The 19,893-nt window shown below is 44.4% G+C and overlaps 1 protein-coding gene across 1 annotated transcript in view; it reads left to right on the forward strand.

Annotated features, from left to right (window-relative positions):
• Nucleotides 1-19,893, forward strand: part of DNAH6 (dynein axonemal heavy chain 6) — a 190,118-nt gene that overhangs the window by 144,795 nt on the left and 25,430 nt on the right. The window contains exons 67-68 of the mRNA XM_043514942.1: nt 5,952-6,098; nt 14,249-14,387. Of these exons, the coding sequence (XP_043370877.1) occupies nt 5,952-6,098; nt 14,249-14,387 (286 nt within the window). The remainder of the gene's footprint in view (nt 1-5,951; nt 6,099-14,248; nt 14,388-19,893) is intronic.

A 19,893-nucleotide genomic window follows, 5' to 3' on the forward strand; every position in this document is an offset into this window, starting at 1 on the left:
AAAGATCACAGGGGTACCATTTCAGATCTGCCAGACATCGGAATCTCGGTGTGGTGAGTCATTGCCCGCGTACAGATCCCACTCGAAGCATGGCAATGGACACTGCTGGGACCGCAACACCTGGTCAACCTCAATACGGTCCTGGTATCCAGAGCAGGGCCCTTCATCCTAGAGCTTGGAATCGGACCAAGAGCCCCTGCAGGTGGGTCAAGGTCCTCCATTGGCGGCACTGGTCCTTCCCGCCGCACCGACAGGACTATCATGGCCTCAGGGTCAATGGCCCATGCCAAGGCACCCTTGGAACCCGTGGGCATCAGTTGGTGTCGGGAGTCTCCAAAAAGCCCTCTGCCATGGTCTCCCGCCTGTGTGAGATGGAGGCCATGCTGCTTGGGACCCCCCATGTACAACAGATGGGGGAAGAAGGTCCTGCTGAGCAGGTCATAGAGGTGGCGGCACCTGCTGCAGCCACATCCTCTTCCTCATCCCCTGATGAGGCCAACATGGGGCCCCCACCTGCGGTCTCCCTGGACGATGCCAAAGCTCATCAGGAACTTTTGAGGAGAGTAGCCTCGAACTTGGGGCTAGAAACTGAGAGCTGGAGGAGCTCTCTGACACCCTCTTCGACATCCTCAGGTCGGCAGCTCCCTCTAGAGTCATGCTGCCAGTTCATGAGGGGGTGGCCAAAATTACCAAAGCCCTTTGGCAGACCCCTCATTGCTACCCCCAATTTCCAAGCAGGCGGAGCACAAGTACTATGTGCCTGCAAGAGGGTATGAGTACTTGTAAACCCACTCTGCCCTGAACTCGTTAGTAATGCATGCAGTCAACGAGCAGGAAAGTCAGGGACAACCTGGGGCTACTCTCAAAAATAAAGAGGTGAAGAAGCTGGACTCTTTTGGGAGAAAGGTTTATTTGTCATCAAGCCTACAGCTGAGAGTGGTGAACCATCAGGCCCTATTGGACTGTTATGATTTTAGTGTTTGGCAGTCGATGGCCAAATTTGTTGACTCCCTCCCAGAGGACCCCAGGAAAGGGTTCCAGGCCATCCTGGAAGAGGGGCAGGGAGTGGTGAGGGTGGCACTTCAGGCAGCTTCACACGCGGCTGATTCTGCAGCGCGGACCGTGGCCTCAGCCATAGTAATGAGGAGAGTGGCTTGGCTGCAGTCCTTGGGCTTGTCGGTTGAGGTCCAACAGTTCATCCAAGACCTCTCATTTGATGGCCAGGCCCTGTTTGCAGAGAAAACAGACAATAAGCTGCACTAACTAAAGGACTCGCGCACCACACTCAAGACCTTGGGCCTGTACACCCCAGGGCAGCAAAGAAACAGACTTAAGCTGCAGCCTCCCCATCAGTAGCACAGCCAGCCTAGACAGGAGCCCTTCCATAGGAAGGGCAAGGGTTACAAGTGCTGTCAGGGCCAGCAGCCATCTGCCTTGACACAGGCTGGCTTTTCCCGCTCCCAGCAGGGATCAAAGTAGACATTTTGAGGGTGTACCCGAGGGTGACATTCCAGCCACTGTCCTGAATCCTGCCCCCCTCCATTTCTCCAGCCGCCTTTCTTTTTTCCTCCCAGCCTGGGCGTCTATAACTTCAGACCGTTGGGTCCTCAATTCTGTGGTGCAGGGCTATACCCTCCATTTTGTTTCAAACCCCACATCCCACTCTCTCTCCCCATTCCTCTTCAGGGACCCCTCTCATAAGAGTCTACTGCATCAGGAAGTACAAGGCCTGCTGCCGGCAGGGGTTGTGGAAGAAGTCCTCCTAGACCTCTGGGGCAAGGGGTTCTACTCCCATTACTTTCTGATCCCAAAGGCTTATGGGGGCCTAAGGCCCATCCTGGACCTGCGACTCCTCAACAAGTTTCTCAAGAGGGTGAAGTTCCGCATGGTCTCCCTAGCCTCCATCATCACCTCCCTGGATCCAGGAGACTAATACGCCGCCCTTGACTTGAAGAATGCGTACTTTCATATAGCGATCTCTCAAGGACACAGTCGCTTCCTCCGCTTCCAGGTGGGATCTGCATACAACCAGTTTGCAGTGCTCCCCTTCGACCTGGCAATGGCACCAAGGGTGTTCACAAAGTGCATGCTGGTGGTGGCGGCTCACCTCAGGTGTCAGGGTATCCTGATCTACCCGTACCTTGATGACTGGCTGGTCAAGGGTCACTCCAGGTCCAGGACACCATCGCAATGCTGCTGACAACGTGCAGGAGGCTAGGCCTGTGGATAAATGAGGAAAAATCAATGTTTGTCCCTGTACAAAGGATAGAGTTTATCAGGGCGGTCCTCGACTCCACCAGGGAAAAGGCATTTCAGCTGCATGACAGGTTCCAGATGATGGGGGACCTCATCACTGGAGTCTCCGCATTTCCTTTCACAACAGCTAGGGTCTGTCTGCGGCCCCTGGGCCACATGGCAGTGTGCACATACATAGTCCACCATGCGAAGCTCCAGATGCGACCCCTCCAGCAGTGGTTGGCTACGGTCTATGTCCCATCCACGGATCACCTTGACAAGGTAGTCACCATCCTACCAAAGGTACTCACCATGTTGCAGTGGTGGACTGACCGTGGAACTGTCCTCGTCGGGGTCCCGTTCGACAGTCCACTACCTTTGGTGTAGCTGATATCGGATGCCTTGCCCCTTGGCTGGGGAGTGCACCTCGGTGTGACTTGGATGCAAAGTACATGGTCCGCAGAGGAGATGACGTTGCATATAAACATCAAAGTACTCAGGGTGGTTCGCCTAGCCTGAGGGGTTTTCCTCCTGCAGTTATCCGGCTGAGTGGTTCGAGTGCTTACGGAAAACACAGCCTTGATGTTTTACATCAACAGGCAAGGGGGAGCGTGCTCATCGGCACTCTGTCAAGAAGCTCCCCGCCTAAGGGATTTCTGCATCCAGCATGCAATCCATCTGGAGGCCTGTCACCTTCCCTGTGTCAAGAACATTCTGGCAGATCGCCTCAGCAGGTCCTTCTTTTCTGACCACCAGTGGTCGCACCACTCAGAAGCGGTCCAGATGCTCTTCCAGAGGTGGGGAACTCCCCAAGTAGACCTGTTCACTACCAGACAGAACAGGAAATGTCATCAGTTTTGCTCCTTGTAAGGCCTCGGCAAGGCTCTCTGACACATTTCCCCTGTCCTGGTCGGGAGATCTGATGTATGCATTCCCACCCATCCCACTCGTCAGCAGACTCCCGTCAAAAATCAAGAGTGATAAGGCTTGAGTCTTTATGATTGCCCTGGCGTGGCTGTGCCAGCATTGCTTTTGCATGCTGTTGGATCTGGCAGTAGCCCTGCCATGGCCATTGCCCGACCTCCCAGACCTTCTCTCGCAAGACCACGGTCGCCTCCTGCATCCCAACCTCACCTCCCTCTACCTCATGGCATGAATGCTACAAGATTGAACACGGAGAGCAAGCCTGCCCCAGGGAGGTGAAGCAGGTCTTTTTGGGAAGTAGAAAACCCTCCACTAAAGCGACTTACCTGGCCAAGTAGACAAGGTTCTCCCACTGGGCATTTGAGTGTAGCATCTCCCCAACACATTCTTCCCTGCAGTCAATCTTGGAATACCTGCTTCTCTCAAAGAATCAGGGCCTGGCCCTCTCTTCTATCAAGGTTCATCTAGCTGCCATCTTGGCTTTTCATCCACCAATCTGGTGTTCTCACACAAGATGTCCATCAGGTTCCTGAAAGGCCTTGAAAGGCTCTTCCTGCCCGTTAGGGATCCTGTCCCACAATGGGACGTCAATCTGGTTCTCTCCAGACTCACGGGTATGCCCTTTGAACTCTTCGGCTCTTGTTTCCTTTCCCACCTATTGTGGAAGGTCGCCTTCCTTGTGGCAGTGACGTCGACTAGGTGAGTGTCAAAGATTAAAGCCCTGACCTTGGAACCACCATATACGGTCTTCAACAAAGATAAAGTACAGTTGCTACCACATCCGGCCTTCCTGCCGAAGGTGGTGTCTTCCTTCCATATCAACCAGGACATCTTTCTCCCAGTGTTCTGTCCTAAGCTGCACAAGATCAATGAGGAGAGGCAGCTGCACGCCTTGGACATGCAACCTGCCTTGGTGTTTTACCTGGATCGTACCAAGCCCTTTCACAGGTCGACACAGCTCTTCATTGCAACAGTGAACAGGATGAAGGGTCTTCCACTGACCTCTCAGAGGATCTCCAACTGGATCACTTCCTGGATCACAGACCTGTTATGAGCTGGCGCAGGTCCAACCACCGCCTCTGGTGAAGCCCGTCCAACAAGAGTGCAGGTGTCCTCGGCAGCCTTCCTGGCACACGTCCCCATCCAGGACATTTGCAGAGTCGCGACGTGGTCCTCGGTTCACATGTTCACAGCACACTAGGCCATCACACAACAGGCCAGAGACAATGCTGGATTCAGCAGAGCTGTGTTACAAGCTACACGTCCGTGAACTTCTACCCGCCTCCATTGGTATTGCTTGGGGGTCAGCAAACATGGAATGGATATGAACAAGCACTCGAATAAGAAAAGACAGTTACCTTTTTCTATAACTGGTGTTCTTCAAGATGTGTTGCTCATGTACATTCCATGACCCACTCTCCTTCCCCACTGTTGGAGTTCCAGCAAGAAGGAACTAAGAGTGGGGGGGACCGACGGTGCCCCTTATACCGCGGCATACACACGCTGCTCCAGAGATAACTGTCTTTTCTGTTCTTAAAGAAGGAAAAAATGGTTACTTTCTGTGGTTCTCCAGGATGACTGCCTACACAACGTCCATACTTCTGCCAAGTCTTGAGTTAAAGATTCCTGAATTAATGGCAGAACTGAAAGGAGTTATGGGGAACCCTTCAGATGGTAGGAGGGGTGAGTGTACCCATCTGACACCGTTTTCTTCAAGGCTACAAGTTTCTATGCCAGGGCATAGACAGTGTGGTCCCTATGAGTTGTCATCTCAGAGAACCGCTGTTGAAACCAACAGTTTTATACATCCCTTGTGTATACCAGGTGGTTGTTCTCTCCCTCTGCTTTCTTGTTTATTTTTTAGCTTGGTATAACTTTACTAGTTAACTCGGTTAAGCATTATGGGATATATTATATGTGAAAGATATTATAGAAAATGTAGTTGTAACATATTGTGCTCATTAGAATGTGGGAGGCACATGCCCTTCCCTTTAATAAAACTCCAGGAATGTTCTACCTTCCCCAGTGGAACATACGTTGAGAAAAAACGGAAAAATCAGAAAGGTTCCCCACTCACACCTTCTTTGTTGAAGCCAACACATTGATTCTATCATAGTCTAGTCCATTCGATTCTGTTCTATATAGGTTCTTGTACTATACTCATCACCACAGGATCTGAGCACTTTCCAGTAGTTCCGTAAGTAACTTTCACTCTAATCCAGACACTCAAGATCTAGCTCCTTACAAAGGTAGCCTGGGACAGTAGCAAATGGAATACTCTGCTGAATGAAAGAGCTTACCCTGGCATGAACTCTGCTGTCCCTCCTGATCTTTGTAACCCTAATCCATTTAAATCAAGATACTGACTACTGCTGGCTGGACAGTCTTTCTGCCCAGTAGGACAGCCTTCTGCTAAACCAAGATCTGGAAGCTGGAAGCTGTTGTCTAAATAAAGCAGATAAATTGCAATAGTGTGTACTTGAATCACCCTTTTTGCGATTTTTATTTATTTATTCTAATTTGTGCCTACACATTTTTTTTCCAATTTCTTTCTGCTCCAATTTTCCTTATTTTCATAACATAGCTTTTCATTTCCATATATTCTCTAGGGGAAATAGTCAATGTGTTCATTTGGTTAAAACCTAAAGCTTAATGTAGATGAGTCTCCTCAATGTAAAAAATACAATTTACATGCAGATAGCCATTCAAGTGATAACTTGACAGCTCTGCAGTAAAAAAATGGAGAGCAGACTTGTGTATAAAACAAGAATTGGTTATTTTTCCCAATTCAGGTAACCAATGAGCCTCCAAAAGGACTTCGTGCAAACATCAGGCGAGCATTCACAGAGATGACGACTACGTTTTTTGAAGACAATATCCTTGGCGTAAATTGGAGGAGAATGATTTTTGGCATTTGCTTCTTCCATGCTATCATTCAGGTATACCTGATGCTGTTAATTCAGATAGCAGAGGTACTAAGATGCCATTACAAAATTAGTTCAATAAATCTGATATATTCAGAATACATCTGATGTAATCATAACTGAAATAGCAGTATATAGAATGTAGCAGAATACAAAGTGCACAGTGCTCACTTTATATTATTTTTTTTACAAATATATGCATGGTAGAAATGATAAAAGAAATAGTATTTTTCAGTTCACCTCATACAAGTACTGAAGTGCAATCTCTTTATCATGAAAGTGTAACTTGCAAATGCAGATTTTTTGGTTACATAACTGCACTCAAAAACAAAACAATGTAAAACTTTAGAGCCTACAAGTCCACTCAGTCTTACTTCTTTTTCTGCCAATTGCTAAGACAAACAAGTTTGTTTACATTAACGGGAGATACTGCTGCCTGCTTCTTATTTACAATGTCACCTGAAAGTGAGAACAGGCATTCGTATGACACTTTTGTAGCTGGCATTGCAAGGTATTTACATGCCAGATCTGCTGAACATTCATATGCCCCTTCATTCTTTGGCCACCATTCCAGAGGACATGCTTCCATGCTGATGATGCTCATTAAAAACATAATACATCAATTAAATTTGTGACTGTACTCCTTGGGGTAAGAATTGTATGTCTTCTGCTCTGTTTTACCCGCATTCTGCATATATTTCATGTTATAGCAGTCTCGGATGATGACCAAGCACATGTTCATTTTAATAACACTTTCACAGCAGATTTGACAAAACGCAAAGAGATACTGATGTGAGATTTCTAAAAATAGCTACAAGCACTCGACCCAAGATTTAAAAATCTGACGTGCCATCCAAAAGCTGAGAGGGACAAGGCGTGGAGCATGCTTTTAGAAGTCTTAAAAGAGCAACACTCTGATGCGGAAACTATAGAACCGAAACCACCAAAAAGAAGATCTACTTTCTGCTGGTGGCATCTGACTCAGATGATGAAAATGAACATGCATCAGTCCACACTGTTTTGGATCGTTATCAAGCAGAACCCGTCATCAGAATGGAGGCATTTGCTCTAGAATGGTGGTTGAAGCATGAAGGGACATGTGAATCGTTAGCGCATCTGGCACGTAAATATATTGCAACGCCAGCTACAACAGTGCCATGCAAACATCTGTTCTCACTTTCAGGTGACAGTGCAAACAAGAAGCAGGTTGCAGTATCTCCTGCAAATTGTAACCAACCTTGTTTGTCTGAATGAATGGCTGACCAAGAAATAGGACTGCTTGGACTTGTAGGCTCTAAAGTTTTACACTGTTTTATTTTTGAATGCAGTTTTTTTTACATAATTCTACATTTGTAAGTTCAACTTTCATGATAAAGATATGACACTACAGTACTTGTATGAGGTGAATTGAAATATAATTTTTTTGTTTTTTACAGTGCAAATATTTGTAGTAAAAAATAAATATAAAGTGAGCACTGTTTAAAATAAATGGTATTCTATTGTTGTTTAACAGCACAATTAATCGTGATTAATTTTTTTAATTGCGCAATTAATCACAATTTATTCTTTTAATCTCTTGATAGCCTATTACTAATGCAAAGCATCTCTCATCAGCTAAGCTAATTATAATTTAAGAGGAAAGGTCCATACAAAGCACAAGACTTCTTTTCTCCTAAAAGATTACATTTAAATCCTGTGCCATATTAATTATATCAAATGTAAGTATGTCTCCTGAGATTTCTTATGGGTAAATATGATCAAACATTTCATTTAAGGGAAACTGTAGTTCCTCTTTACTGTGTTAGCAAACAATCCATCAAAACAATTCTGCATGTTTTAAATTAAATGAACTCCTAGATTACAGGGGGACACATGGCAGTAAGAGGAAGGGAACATGCTGCTTTAATTATTCTGTTTTCATGATGGTTATTGAAATACTAGACAATCCTTTGTTTAAATAGGTAGAGAACCAGTCCTTACTCAGTTTTCAATCAGTCCTTACTTGAGCACATTTCCATTAAAGTCAATAGATGTTTGCTTGAGAAAGGACTGATGAAAGCCTGAGTAAGGACTTCAGGGTTTGTCCCATAATGACAGGAATTTCTGATTGGATTAAACTCATAACTGAAACATTAGATTTCTTTATAGTTAATCCACTAGCTACCTGCAATTGAATTGGAGGTGGGAAGACAGAAAATGGAAATTCGCAAAATTTAGATACAGCTTAAATTTTGTTCCTCTTCCTAAACAGTTCAGTGTGTTTTTACTCACTCTCTACTAAAACCTCTTGGAAGCATGAAGTGAAATCTGTTTACATAGAATCATAGAATATCAGGGTTGGAAGGGACCTCAGGAGGTCATCTAGTCCAATCCCCTGCTCAAAGCAGAACCAATCCCCAACAAAATCATCCCAGCCAGGGCTTTATCAAGCCTGACCTTAAAAACTTCAAAGGAAGGAGATTCCACCACCTCTCTAGGTAACCCATTCCATTGCTTCACCACCCTCCTAGTGAAAAAGTTTTTCCTAATATCCAACCTAAACCTCCCCCACTGACACTTGAGACCATTACTCCTTGTTCTGTCATCTGCTACCACTGAGAACAGTCTAGGTTCATCCTCTTTGGAACCCGCTTTCAGGTAGCTGAAAGCAGCTATCAAATCCCCCCTCATTCTTCTTTTCCGCAGACTAAACAATCCCAGTTCCCTCAGCCTCTCCCCATAAGTCATGTGTTCCAGTCCCCTAATCATTTTTGTTGCCCTCTGCTGGACGTTTTCCAATTTTTCCACATCCTTCTTGTAGTGTGGGGCCCAAAACTAGACACAGTAGTCCAGATGAGGCATCACCAATGTCGAATAGAGGGGAACGATCACGTCCCTTGATCTGCTGGCAATGCCCCTACTTGTACAGCACAAAATGCCATTTGCCTTCTTGGCAACAAGGGCACACTGTTGACTCATATCCAGCTTCTCATCCACTGTAACCCCTAGGTCCTTTTCTGAAGAACTGCTGCCTAGCCATTTGGTCACTAGTCTGTAGCGGTGCATGGGATTCTTCCGTCCTAAGTGCAGGACTCTGCACTTGTCCTTGTTGAACCACATCGGATTTCTTTTGGCCCAATCCTCCAATTTGTCTAGGTCACTCTGGACCCTATCCCTACCCTCCAGCGTATCTACCTCTCCCCTCGGTTTAGTGTCATCTGTGAAGTTGCTGAGGGTGCAATCCACGCCATCCTCCAGATTATTAATGAAGATATTGAACAAAACTCACCCCAGGACAGACCCCTGGGACACTCTGCTTGATACCGGCTGCGAACTAGACATGGAGCCATTGATCACTACCCATTGAGCCCAACGATCTAACCAGCTTTCTATCCACCTTATAGTCCATTCATCCAGCTCATACTACTTTAACTTACTGGCAAGAATACTGTGGGAGACCGTGTCAAAAGCTTTGCTAAAGTCAAGGAACAACATGTCCACTGCTTTCCCCTCATCCACAGAGCCAGTTATCTCATCACAGAAGGCAGTTAGATTAGTCAGGCATAACTTGTCCTTGGTGAATCCATGCTGACTGTTCCTGATCACTTTCCTCTCCTTTAAGTGCTTCAGAATTGATTCCTTGAGGACCTGCTTCATGATTTTTCCAGGTACTGAGGTAAGGCTGACTGGCCTGTAGTTTCCAGGATCCTCCTTCTTCCCTTTTTTAAAGATGGGCACTACATTAGCCTTTTTCCAGTCGTCCGGGACCTCCCCCGATCACCGTGAGTTTTCAAAGATAATGGCCAATGGCTCTGCAATCCCATCCGCCAACTCCTTTAGCACTCTCGGATGCAGCACATCTGGCCCCATGGACTTGTGCTCATCCAGCTTTTCTAAATTGTCCCAAACCACTTCTTTCTTCACAGAGGGCTGGTCACCTCCTCCCCATGCTGTGCTGCCCAGTGAGTAGTCTGGGAGCTGACCTTGTTCATGAAGACAGAGGCAAAAAAGCATTGAGTACATTTCTGTATTCTTCCCTAGTCATTTGTCCAATCTTCCACTTCTTGTAAGCTTCTTTTTTTTTTGTTTAAGGTCAGCAAGGATTTCACTGTAAGCCAAGCTGGTCGCCTGCCATATTTACTATTCTTTCTACACATCGGGATGGTTTGTCCCTGTAACTTCAATAAGGGTTCTTTAAAATACAGCCAGCTCTCCTGGACTCCTTTCCCCCTCATGTTATTCTCCCAGGGGATCCTGCGCATCAGTTCTCTGAGGTTGTCAAAGTCTGCTTTTCTGAAGTCCAGGGTCCGTATTGTGCTGCTCTCCTTTCTTCCATGTGTCAAGATCCTGAACTCAACCATCTCATGGTCTCTGCCTCCCAGGTTCCCATCCACTTTTGCTTCCCCTACTAATTCTTCCCAGTTTGTGAGCAGCAGATCAAGAAGAGCTCTACCCCTAGTTGGTTCCTCCAGCACTTGCACCAGGAAATTGTCCCCTACACTTTCCAAAAACTTCCTGGATTGTCTGTTCACCGCTGTATTGCTCTTCCAGCAGATATCAGGGTGATTGAAGTCTTCCATAAGAACCAGGGCCTGCGACCTAGTAACTTCTGTTCGTTGCCGGAAGAAAGCCTCGTCCACCTCACCCCCCTGGTCCGGTGGTCTATAGCAGACTCCCAGCACGACATCACCCGTGTTGCTCACGCTTCTAAACTTAATCCAGAGACACTCGGGTTTTTCTGCAGTTTCATACCGGAGCTCTGAGCAGTCATACTGCTCTCTTACATACCATGCAACTCACCCACCTTTTCTGCCATGCCTGTCCTTCCTGAACAGTTTATATCCATCCATGAGAGTACTCCAGTCATGTGAGTTATCTCACCAAGTCTCTGTTATTCCAATCACATCATAATTCCTTGACTGTGCCAGGACTTCCAGTTCTCCCTGCTTGTTTCCCAGGCTTCTTGCATTTGTGTATAGGCGCTTAAGGTAACTTGCTGTTTGTCCTGCTTTCTTAGTATGAGGCAGGAGCCCTCCCCTTTCACGCTCTCCTTCTCGTGCTTCCTCCCGGTATTCCACATCCCCACTTATCTCAGGGCTTTGGTCTCCTTCCCCCGGTGAACCTAGTTTAAAGCCCTCCTCACTAGGTTAGCCAGCCTACTTATGAAGATGCTCTTCCTTCTCTTCGTTAGGTGGAGCCTGTCTCTGCCTAGCACTCCTCCTTCTTGGTACACAGTCCCATGGTCAAAGATTCCAAAGCCTTCTCTCCTACACCACCTGCGTAGCCATTCGACAGTCTCTACCCAGGCCTTTTCCTTCCACAGGGAGGATGGACGAGAACACCACTTGTGCCTCAAACTCCTTTATCCTTCTTCCCCGAGAAACGTAGTCTGCAGTGATCCACTCAAGGTCATTCTTGGCAGTATCATTGGTGCCCACATGGAGAAGCCGGAAGGGGTAGCGATCCGAGGGTTTGATGAGTCTCGGCAGTCTCTCCGTCACATCGTGAATCCTAGCTCCTGGCTAGCAGCAGACTTCTCGGGGTGGCATATAGATGACTCAATCCCCCTGAGGAGACAGTCCCCGACCAGCACCACCCGCCTCCTTCTCTTGGGAGCGGTGGTCATGGAACCCCCATCTCTAGGACAGTACATCTCATGCCTTCCAATCAGCGGAGTCTCCTTCTGTTCCCTTCCCTCAGATGTATCATCTAGTCCACTCTCCGCATTAGTACCTGTGGAGAGAACATGAAAACGGTTGCTTACCTGTATCTGCATTTCTGGTACATGGACGCTCCCCTTTCTTCTTCTGGAGGTCACATGCTGCCAAATTTCTTCACCGTCCTCCTGTCCCCGCTGCACAGCCTGCTCTGAATCTTCAGAACATTGTGTCCATAGAAGCATATCCTGACGTCTGTCCAGGAAATCTTCAGTTTCTCTTATGCAACGCAGGGTCGATACTTGTTTCTCCAGAGCTTGAATCTTCTCTTCCAGTATGGACATCAGCTTGCACTTTGTACAGACAAAGTCGCTTCTGTCCTGTGGAAGAAAGACAAACATGGCACATCCAGTGCAGGTCACAACAGCTGAACGTTCACCATCCATATTACCTTCCTTCTATGAGCTTCCTCAGAGTTGTAGTGACTACTCAGAGAAGTCAGCAAGATGTAAGCCTCAGTGGGCCCTCCCCAGGTGAACTCCCTCTGTTGGCCTCTCTGCTGTTCATCGCTCAACTGGTTCGCAGCTGACTGGCTTTTTATAACAGGTCCACTCAAGGCTCTCCTGGAACAAAGCACTCCCAATTCACACTTTTCATACAACCAATCAAGCACACGGTCAAACTGTCCCCACAACAGACACTCAGATACTCACCAACACAGCCTCCTTAATGCAGCCCTTAGCATACCTCCTCTCAGGCAGATCCCAGGCAAACTCCCTCTGTTAGCTTCTCTGCTGTTCGCCGCTCAGTTGGTTCGCAATGTTATCCTTGCTTAGCGTACTAGGTTGCTGTTGTCAGATTATTCATGAATGTTGCATCATTTGCATTCATCTCACTTCAAGAAAAAATCACAGAATTATTTATTTTGAAAAATAATGCAATATTTCAAATTAAATGAATTAGGCAGATGGAGAGCTGTAAGATTAGACATGTAAGATTAGAAAATAGGTTGAATTCTGAAACAACCTTTCCCATCTGTAATAGGGAGATTTATCTCCTAAGTGACCAAAAGCTAATACTTTGCTTTTAATCGTACAGTAAGGGTTGGGGAATAGATAGAACTAAAGTTCAGCTGATCCGTTGCTGGGGGGGTTGCAATGTGCTCATGGCATAAGACAACTGGAAATTACTACCCTCTCCTGTCCCAAGAGCCAGGAGGAAAATATGACTTGGGGGGAGCGTCCCTGAGGACCAGTGCCTTCAGGTGCTATTCATGGGTAAGGCTGCGATTTAGTCACGGAGGTCACGGAAGTCACAGAATCTGTGACTTCCAAAGATCTCTGTGACTTCAGCCAGCGCCGGCTGGGAGCTGCAGGGTCCCCGACTGCCGCGGGAGGTAGGGAGGACCCCCGCAGCTCAGAGCTGTCAGCAGAAGGGGGCCCTGGAGTTCCGAGACCCCCTGGGTGGTGCGGGCCCCTGAAGTTCCCAGCCCACCGGCAGCTACCCAGGCTCCCCATTTTGTCAGGGATATTTTTAATAAAAATCAGGGGTAGGTCACGGGTTTCTGTGAATTTTTCATTGTTGCCTGTTACCTGTCTGTGACTTTTACTAAAAATATCCTTGACCAAATCTTAGCCTTAGTCATGGAGCAAAAAGCTTACACATTGCCCCTTTCTAAGGTCTGTGCTAATCTATCACTTTATCATTTCTCTTACAAAATTTGAAATTGCTATCAAAAGACAACCCCACATTAAGATATGATTGCTCTCTATAAATATATCAGAGGGATAAATAACAGAGAGGGAGAGGAATTATTTAAGATCAGTACCAATGTGGACACAAGAACAAGTGGATATAAACTGGTCATTGGGAAGTTTAGACTTTAAATTAGATGAAGGTTTCTAACCATCAGAGGAGTAAAGTTTTGGAATAGCCTTCCAAGGGAAGCAGTGGGGGCAAAAGACCTATCTGGCTTTAAGATTAGACTCGATAAGTTTATGTAGGAGATGGTATGATGGGATAACATGATTTTGGCAATTAATTGATCTTTAAATATTCATGGTAAATAGGCCCAATGGCCTGTGATGGGATGTTAGATGGGGTGGGATCTGAGTTATTACAGAAAATTCTTTCCTGGGTATCTGGCTGGTGAATCTTACCCATATGCTCAGGGCTGATTGCCATATTTGGGGTCGGGGAAGGAATTTTCCTTCAGGACAGATTGGAAGAGGCCCTGGATGTTTTTCGCCTTCCTCTGTAGCATGGGGCACGGGTCACTTGATGGAGGATTCTCTGCTCCTTGAAGTCTTTAAACCATGATTTGAGGACTTCAATAGCTCAGACATAGGTGAGAGATTTTTCGCAGGAGTGGGTGCTTGAGATTCTGTGGCCTGCGTTGTGCAGGAGGTCGGACTAGATGATCATAATGGTCCCTTTTGACCTTAATATCTATGAATTAACAGTACAATTGTTCTGAGTATCCTGAACAAACTAATCTTACTCAGTTTTGCTTTTAATTTAATATTCAAGGAGAGGAAAAAGTTTGGACCTCTTGGGTGGAATATCTGCTATGAATTTAATGACAGCGATAGAGAATGTGCTTTACTGAACCTAAATCTTTACTGCCAAGAAGGAAAGATACCCTGGGATGCCCTAACTTACATAACAGGTACAGTGCTCAGATATTTTATTTTAACTGCTCCGGTATTAGTAGTTATCTACTTCTAGCATTCCTCAATAAACACAAGATATTACTAAGCTATATAGCTACGTGCAACAACTTAGCAGGTCTAAGTTGATTATTTGTATAGGGTCATATTATGCTTTTACTTATAACTGTGGAATCCTACTGAAATCAATACAATTATATGGGTTCTGTAATCAATCTTCACCTTTTGTGGCATTTTAAAGTTGGAGTCAGGGTAAGGAAGTAGCTAAGTGCATGTCTACACTGGAATGGGTGGTGTAATTTCTGTCTTGGGTGGTCATAGCCACGCTAACTCTGATTGAGTTAGTGCACTAAAAATAGAAGTGTAGACACAACAGTGTGAGCAGTGGCATAGGCTAGCTGTCCTGCATATGGTCTAGTCTAAAATCCTAGGTACCCTCGCCCATCCCACTGCTTGTTCTGCTACATCCACACTTCTATTTTTAGCATACCAGCTCGATCAGCATGGGTATGTCTCCCTGAGGTGGAAATTACACCTCCAGCTCCAGGTTAGACATACCCATTCAAATGCTATCTAACACACTGGCATCAAGGGCATGGGCCAAACAGCAAAGACCTGTATGGTTTTGAAAAGTCCTAAACTATGTCCATCCTGCAAAGTTTCTGTTTGGAAGGATCTCCTGACGGGAGAAAATTAGCAACCTTCTAACTTGATGACCCGAGCATATAAGTCTCAGCATTCAGAGCTATTGTGGACACGTAGGAGCATCAAGTTATGACCCCTGCAATGGAAACCTGCTATCAAAGAGGCAATATCCAAACAGCTGCTTCATTACCAATAGCAACAAGATAATCATCCTGCAGATTATATCTAGTTTACTCCTTGGGCAAGAAGAAAAGAAAAGCTCTCACTTTACAGAGTCAAATACAAGTGATTTAAAAATTCTTCAGCAACTGTGGAGAGACTGATAAATCTAATCTAACCATTAGTAATCACGATTGTATAGGATAGCAAACCAAAGCCTTTGTTCAAAAGCAGTTTTTTATACTTTAATAAATCTTTTCAGGAACACACAGGGGCCTGATTCATCACAGTGTAACTCCAGCTTTTGAGTGTAACTACATTGATTTCAGTGCAGTAACAACAGTGTAAAACTGGAGTAAAATAGTAATGGGTAGGCACTTCCTTCTGAAAGTAAAACAGCTTGGAACGCCGAGCTCATTGCATTCTGTACTGGTACCATGCAGTCAGCACTGACCCAAGAATAGAGATTATTATAATTTCTGGGTTTTGACAGCAAGAATTTAAGGTAATTTTTCTTCACAATTTCAGTAATGTTCCTCTTTGCTTTGCTGCTTAGCTGTGCTAAGTAGATTTTAGTTTGCATAATTAGTTAGTCAGGAAACAAAAATGGGAGTTTTATGATAAAAGTAATTAAAGTGACTTATGAAGGAATAAAAACCATCTTCCAAAGAGTACAGTAAAAGAAATAGAAACACATTCACAGTGGTTTAGGCAAAACGTATCTGATCCCTTATTCTAAGATGTCCTTCTAAATTATCCCTGAAATGTGAAAATGCTTTTCACATATCTATTTCATGGTGGTTTATAATTTTTTACTTAATATTGCCTTTATCACAAACCCTGTAATTCGGTTATAGTATTCCACAGTGTTAGAATTGCTTTTATAGTAGTTACTTCACAAGATAGGTATGTGAATATAACAGTTAAGCGTCTCTCTTTGCCTAGTTTCAGAGTGGTAGCCATGTTAGTCTGTATCAGCAAAAACAACGAGGAGTCCTTGTGGAACCTTAGAGACTAACAAATTTATTTCGGTTTAACCCATGAAAGCTTATGCCCAAATAAATTTGTTAGTCTGTAAAGTACCACAAGGACTCCTTGTTCTCTTTTCCTAGTTTTACATTTTTCCCATTAGTTACCTGTACTATACAGCAAAAAATCCTTTTCCAATGTAAATGAAAAATAGGCCCCATTATTCTGTTCTGTGTTTTGTCAAACTGAAGATTAAAACTACTATAAATTCTCTAAAAATGAAAAGGAGTACTTGTGGCACCTTAGAGATTAACAAATTTATTTGAGCATAAGCTTTCATGGGCTACAGATCTCTTCATCCACTAAATGATCATCATAACGAAAGCTTATGCTCAAATAGTTTTGCTACAGTCTCTAAGGTGCCACAAGTACTCCTTTTCTTTTTGCAAATACAGACTAACACAGCTGCTACTCTGAAACCTGTAAATTCTCTGAGATGAATACAAGAGCTTTCAAGCTTGCCTGCTAAGTGAAGCCCTTTCTGTGGCACAAATTGCATCTGAAAGTATTCTATCAGTTTGCGTTGTAAAGATTTGTTCATTCATCCTTGTATATTAAATGCTTGTTTACAGCTAATTGATTTTACTTCAGCATCAGCCTCATTGACGTTACTTCAAAGTTGTATTGGACCCAATTCCCATTATCTTAAAATTACCTTTGGTTCAGTTTGTGAACATTTATTTAGTATGTTTTTAAGGAGGATATATGCAGTGTAGTTGTAGCTGTGTCAGTCCCAGGATATTAGAGGGACAAGGTAGGTTAGGTAATATCGTTTATTGGACCAACTTCTGTTTAAGGAGGATGGATATTTGAACTCTGGTTCTTCTGTTTTTTGTTTGTTTGTTTCCTTGTTTCCTGCATGAAGAATGAAATGCTGCCGGAGTTCAAGTTTCAGACCTATGAGTAAAGTCTCTCCTACTCCATTTCTCCTCCCCCTTACTCTGCCCCTTCCTTTTTCTTTTTTTTTTATCAAGCATAACTTAACTTTAAATGGCCAGGTTTCCTAGTACTTCTGTGTTATTTTTTTTTTAAAGCCCGTCTCCTAAAACGCCTGAAGAAAAAGCATGGTACATGCTGTTAAATGTCTGAAGAGCTGTTCAGATTTGTTTTAGGAGAACTGATCAATTCAGAAACACATCATCCCTCTTTATCTCCCTTCACCATAACTGTCTGGTTCTGGAAGCCTCAAATTCAACTATTGCTAGGGGAATCAAATGAATTGCCAGTGCATATACAGCTGTGGATAACTGACTGCACAAGGTATTCTGAGCAGAAAAGGCCTAGGACACTGAAAATAAAGTCTGCAAAGCTGCCTCTTGCTCATTCATCAACACCCCTATAAAGCTCTCCATGCTTGGTCTTCATTCCTTTGCAGCACAGTCCTTCAGCAGGAAGCTGCTCCAAGCACTGCTCCTAAAATAGATTAATTCTATCAAATTTCTGAAAGGGGAACCTTCTTTTTGTCCTCCTTATCTCTTCCTCCCTGAGAACTTTTCCTTATTTCTTGCTGTGTCTCCAGTGTCTCAATTTAAGGTAAAGGCCAGGTTGCAGGATGGAATATTGTTTACAGTGCCAATGCAAGCCCATACGGGGCCATAAGCAGGAATATTTTCGTGGGCCCTTCACCCATGCTCAACACATACTAATAATTAATAGGAGCTGCTCAGGGCCCTAAGCAATTGCTTAGTCTGCTTATGCCTAGCGCCAGCTCTGCCTGATGACTCCTCCCCTAATTTGCCCCACAACATGAAAGTTCTTCCGATCTCCCTATGATGGCCTCTTTTCAGATCCCTGTATGTAGTTAGATCCTGTTGAATATATTATTCTTATGAGATTATATATAGAAGGCAGTGTTTATGTATAGCTTTGAAAGTACTAAGATGGTGTGAGTGTAGTGTCCCAGCTGTCTAGCTCCATGGACAAGTCTGAGCTGCCATTCAAATGTCTGAGATTAGGGCAGAAGTCAGTCCCAGAAAGGAGATCGTCAGACAACACATTTTCTGTTACCACATTAAGGGCCAGAGTTTCCTGGTTCAAAATGGATCATGAAAATTGTGACAGGTTTCATAGTAGCAGCTGTGTTAGTCTGTATTCGCAAAAAGAAAAGGAGTACTTGTGGCACCTTAGAGACTAACAAATTTATTTGAGCATAAGCTTTCGTGAGCTACATCCAGGCATCCGATGAAGTGAGCTGTAGCTCACGAAAGCTTATGCTCATGAAAATTGTGTGTACCATTGTATGTGTATTTTGCATATGTAGTTACTCCAGTTACACAGCAAATTGAGTGACTATGCATGCAGATGGCATTAGGCACATGAGATGCAGCTACCCAGTTTACATAGAATCATAGAACTAGAAGGGACCTCAAGAGGTCATCTCATGGCAGGATTAAGTATTATCTAGACCATTCCTGACAGGTGTTTGTCTAACCTGCTCTTAAAAATCTCCAGTTATGGAGATTCTACAACCTCCCTAGGCAATTTATTCCAGTGCTTAACCACCCTGACAGTTAGGAAGTTTTTCCTAATGTCCAACCTAAGTCTCCCTTGCTGCAATTAAAGCACATTTGCTTCTTGTCCTATCCTCAGAGGTTAAGAAAAATAATTTTTCTTCCTCCTCCTTGTAACAACCTTTTACATACCTGAAAACTGTTTTCATGACCCCTTCAGTCTTCTCCTTTTCAGACTAAACAAACCCAACTTTTTTAATCTTCCCTCATAGGTCATGTTTTCCAAACCTTTAATCATTTTTGTCGCTTTTTTCTGGACTCTCTGCAATTTGTCAACATCCTTCCTGAAATATGATGCCCAGAACTGGTCACAATTTTCCAGTTGAGTCCAAATCAGTTCGGAGTAGAGAGGAAGAATTACTTCTCATGTCTTGCTTACAACACTCCTGCTAATACATCTCAGAAGGATGTTTGCTTTTTTTGCAACAGCATTATTGTTGACTCTTATTAGCTTGTGGTCCACTATGACCCCCAGATCCCTTTCCGCAGTATTCCTTCCTAGGCAGTCATTTCCCATTTTGTATGTGTGCAACTGATTGTTCCTTCCTAAATGGAGTACTTTGCATTTGTCGTTATTGAATTTCATCCTGTATACTTAAGACCATTTCTCCAGTTTTTCCAGATCATTTTCATTGTAATCCTATCCTCCAAAGCACTTGCAACCCCTCCCAGCTTGGTATTGTCTGCAAACTTTGTAAGTGTACTCTCTATGCCATTATCTAAATCATTGATGAAGATATTGAGCAGAACTGATCCCTGCAGGACCCCATTCATTATGCCCTTCCAGCATGACTGTGAACCACAGATAACTACTCTCTGGGAATGGTTTTCCAACCAGTTTTTCACCCACCTTATAGTAGCTGCATCTAGGTTGCATTTCCCTAGTTTGTTTATGAGATGATCATGAGAGACAGTATCAAAAGCTTTACTAAAGTCAAGATATACCACGTCTACTGCTTCCCCCCATCCACAAGGCTTGTTACCCTGTCAAAGAAAGCTATCAGATTGGTTTGACATGATTTATTCTTGACAAACCCATGTTGACTGTTACTTATCACCTTATTATCTTCTAGATGTTTGCAAATTGATTGCTTAATTATTTGCTCCATTATCTTTCTGGGTACAGAAGCTAAGCTGACTGGTCTGGCTCAGATATCTCAGA

This window comes from Dermochelys coriacea, chromosome 5 (genome assembly GCF_009764565.3).
Source record: "Dermochelys coriacea isolate rDerCor1 chromosome 5, rDerCor1.pri.v4, whole genome shotgun sequence".
NCBI lineage: Eukaryota > Metazoa > Chordata > Testudines > Dermochelyidae > Dermochelys > Dermochelys coriacea.